The 3,244-nt window shown below is 24.1% G+C and overlaps 1 protein-coding gene across 1 annotated transcript in view; it reads right to left on the reverse strand.

The window, feature by feature from the left end:
• LOC100570133 overlaps positions 1-3,244 on the reverse strand; it is a 24,248-nt gene that overhangs the window by 15,650 nt on the left and 5,354 nt on the right. Inside the window, exons 5-7 of the mRNA XM_029489456.1 lie at positions 2,074-2,187; positions 480-620; positions 248-385 (exon numbers count right to left, since the gene is read on the reverse strand). Coding sequence (XP_029345316.1) covers positions 248-385; positions 480-620; positions 2,074-2,187 — 393 coding nt within the window. The remainder of the gene's footprint in view (positions 1-247; positions 386-479; positions 621-2,073; positions 2,188-3,244) is intronic.

Raw genomic sequence — 3,244 nt, forward strand, 5'->3', positions numbered from 1 at the left:
ACCCACAGCTATATATTATTAATTTAATCTAAATAAAAATATTAAAGAAATATGTGACTAAACCAGCGTAAAACTCTAAAACTAGGTAGGTATAATCTTTCAAATAGAATATTATGGACTTTTTTGATTAAACGAAAAATATTATGTTATTTATAAATAATATGTTTTTTACTATTAAATATTTATATCATTCGACGTATTTCATTAATTTAATCTAATTTTTAATGTTTTAACAACAGAATCTTACTTTCTCTGCAATATGGTAATATATATCCGACTGAACAACCATTTAAGCAGACACCTGTATACTGATCACACATATTATTAAGACAATACTCGGAACAAGTTTGGCTACAATCAGCTCCATATGTACCCATAATACAGTCTAAATCATAAAATAATAAATATTAAATTAACTATTGATGACAATTTTTTTTTTTATATTATCATATTATCAAGTCTGTATATTTTTTGCTTACCTTCGTTACACGATAGACCAGTTAGTCCCGTTGGGCATGTACATCCATAACTTGTACACATGATCATACCACGACACATTTTATCAGACTGTATAGAGCATACTCCTTTACAGTCGGATCCATAGGAATTCACCCCACAGCCTGAAATTGTTTAATTATTAAATTGTTTTTAAGTCGTATTCAGATATGTAGACTTTCTAGCTTTTTATTTATCCTATTCAGTTTGTACGCACCAAAATAATGTTTAAATTGGTTTTTACTTACTTACTAATTTAACGCATAATATAATTTAAGTTTTTAACATTGCTATTTATTTTTTCACTATACCTACCTACCTAGTGCTCAAAAATCAACATGCATAGTTCGGTATATACAATTATTTTAATAAGTTAAATTTATTTCAAATTGTTTGTAATCTTAATATATATTATGTATAAGTGAGAGATACTTCCTATGATTTAATTACTTATAGACCTCTTCTTTTAATTATTTAAGTTTTTTAATAATCAACGAATATAATATTTATCTTACTTCTATAGAGTAATCTAGGTGAGATGGTGGATAGAATATATGTTTCAATCGTTTTACCCCTTTGTTTTAATCTCTAATTTATATTTTTTTAGTCACTGTGCTTGAACTTGAAGGAAGAATATTAATTTTTTATGTATTTTTTTATAATGTACCTAATTACTTATTCGACCTAAAAATATATATTTTATATTAAATAATAGGTCCACTTTAACTTGTGCTAATTTTAATATACATAGCATCTATTAGAGAGCTTATATAAAAAGCTTAGATCATATATTATAATGAACCTAGCTACGTGTGGTTTTCTTCTTCTTATAGATATTAAACATATGGATGCGACTTTGGTCCGAAAACGTGAAGTTTTTTGACCATAACTGACAATTTAAGAATGAGCGTTTTTTTTTTTAAGTGCCATAAAATTAAGGTTACCTAAGCATATAGTAGGTACTTACAAAGTCATAATTGGTAATCGTATTATTATATCATCATTAATAATGTATCAAAAATATTATATCCTTTAGTAATATTAATATTTATACATTATCGTAGGCATGTAACACATAATTATTAACATAATTTTATAATTAATAGTAGGTATATAATATACAATTTGATGTCTTCAATATTACATCAAGAAGGGAAAATTAATATCTAAAATAAAACACCAAATTTTTCCAAGCTAAAACTTAATTTGTAAGTTATGTTCAATATTCTATTTCTATTATAATTGAGCACGGATTTTTATGAGTATCAAAATATGCCACATAATATGCAATCAAAATTGTGAAAAAATATGCAACTTTAATATGAATGAAAAAAAATCTTTAAATTTGGAATATGGTAAATCAATTCACGTATAATTTTAGTTTAGTTTGTTAATAGGGAATACTAAAAGTTTAAATTGTCGTCACATGTTATATTGATAAATTAATTCATTATTTGTGTGTACTTGGTAAAATAAATGTGTTCTTTGACTTATATTTATATTTAAATATATTATATATATTATTAATTGTATATTGACTATAACAATAAACAATATGAAGATTTGATTATTCATTACCTGTCTCACAAAATTGCCCTATAAAACCAGGTGGACAAATGCATTTTGACGATTCCTTAATAATATATCCACCATTTAAACATGAACCTTGATAATTAGAAGGTTCGACTATACCTGTTTAAACAAAAATAAATTATAATTTATTAAAAATGATTATTTCATGACTATGTATAAATTAATTTGATATGAAGTATATATCCATGGCTGTGAATTGAATGCATAAAATATTATGAAATACGCATGCTCCTCATAAAGATCTGATAATTTAGGGAATATTCAACATTTTGTAGTTATTAGTTTAATACAAATGAACCAACTTGGCTTGGCGGCTACTTATAGTATACTAATTATAGTCTCGTGGAGCGAAGTGTATTAGATGATCAATCATTATTTTTTTATAAATAATAAGTATTAACCATTATTTTAGTGTAGAGCACTAATAAATAATTATAATATCATAACATACTTTTTTTCATTTTTATCAATAATTATTATATTAAGATGTTTATTAATCAATTTATGTTTTTTTAAATACATACGGGTTTCCTAGAATATTGAATGGGTTTTGGTTTTTTTCCAGAAACATGATCCACAGAAATAATTTCGAACATCTTGTTGATCTGCGGAAAAATTAAATATATAAATTATTACATAACCTATTCAATTTTGATCATTGTCAATATTGAAAATTCATTAAGTTTCGATGGTTTTGATAAATCCCACTATTTATAGTAGTTACGTCAGTGCCTATAAGTGTTTGAAAATTTCATGAAATTTTAAAAATAAAATTTTTCAGTATTTTAATAAATTTTGTTTTATTTTTAAATAAGTTTTATATTTACATATAATTGTCTTAAATTTCCTTCATAATTGTATGGTACCTATATTATGTATAGGTATTATACGTTTAAAATGGTATTCAACATTTTTAAATATTTTAATGTTTAAATGATACAAGTAGGTATACACTATTATACATGTAGGTATATTGTATACCTACTGAATGCTTACATTAGAATTTAGAACACTGAACAGTGTGTTAAAAAAATAAAAAAATAGTGCTTTAATTTGTGTTGAAATAAATTTCAAATGTTTCACGTTTTTGTGAATTATTTTACCATTTAGTGAAATACTTTAAATTCATACTTTAAACACTAGTGCCTATATGTCC

The sequence above is a fragment of the Acyrthosiphon pisum genome, chromosome A2 (genome assembly GCF_005508785.2).
Source record: "Acyrthosiphon pisum isolate AL4f chromosome A2, pea_aphid_22Mar2018_4r6ur, whole genome shotgun sequence".
Taxonomy (NCBI): domain Eukaryota; kingdom Metazoa; phylum Arthropoda; class Insecta; order Hemiptera; family Aphididae; genus Acyrthosiphon; species Acyrthosiphon pisum.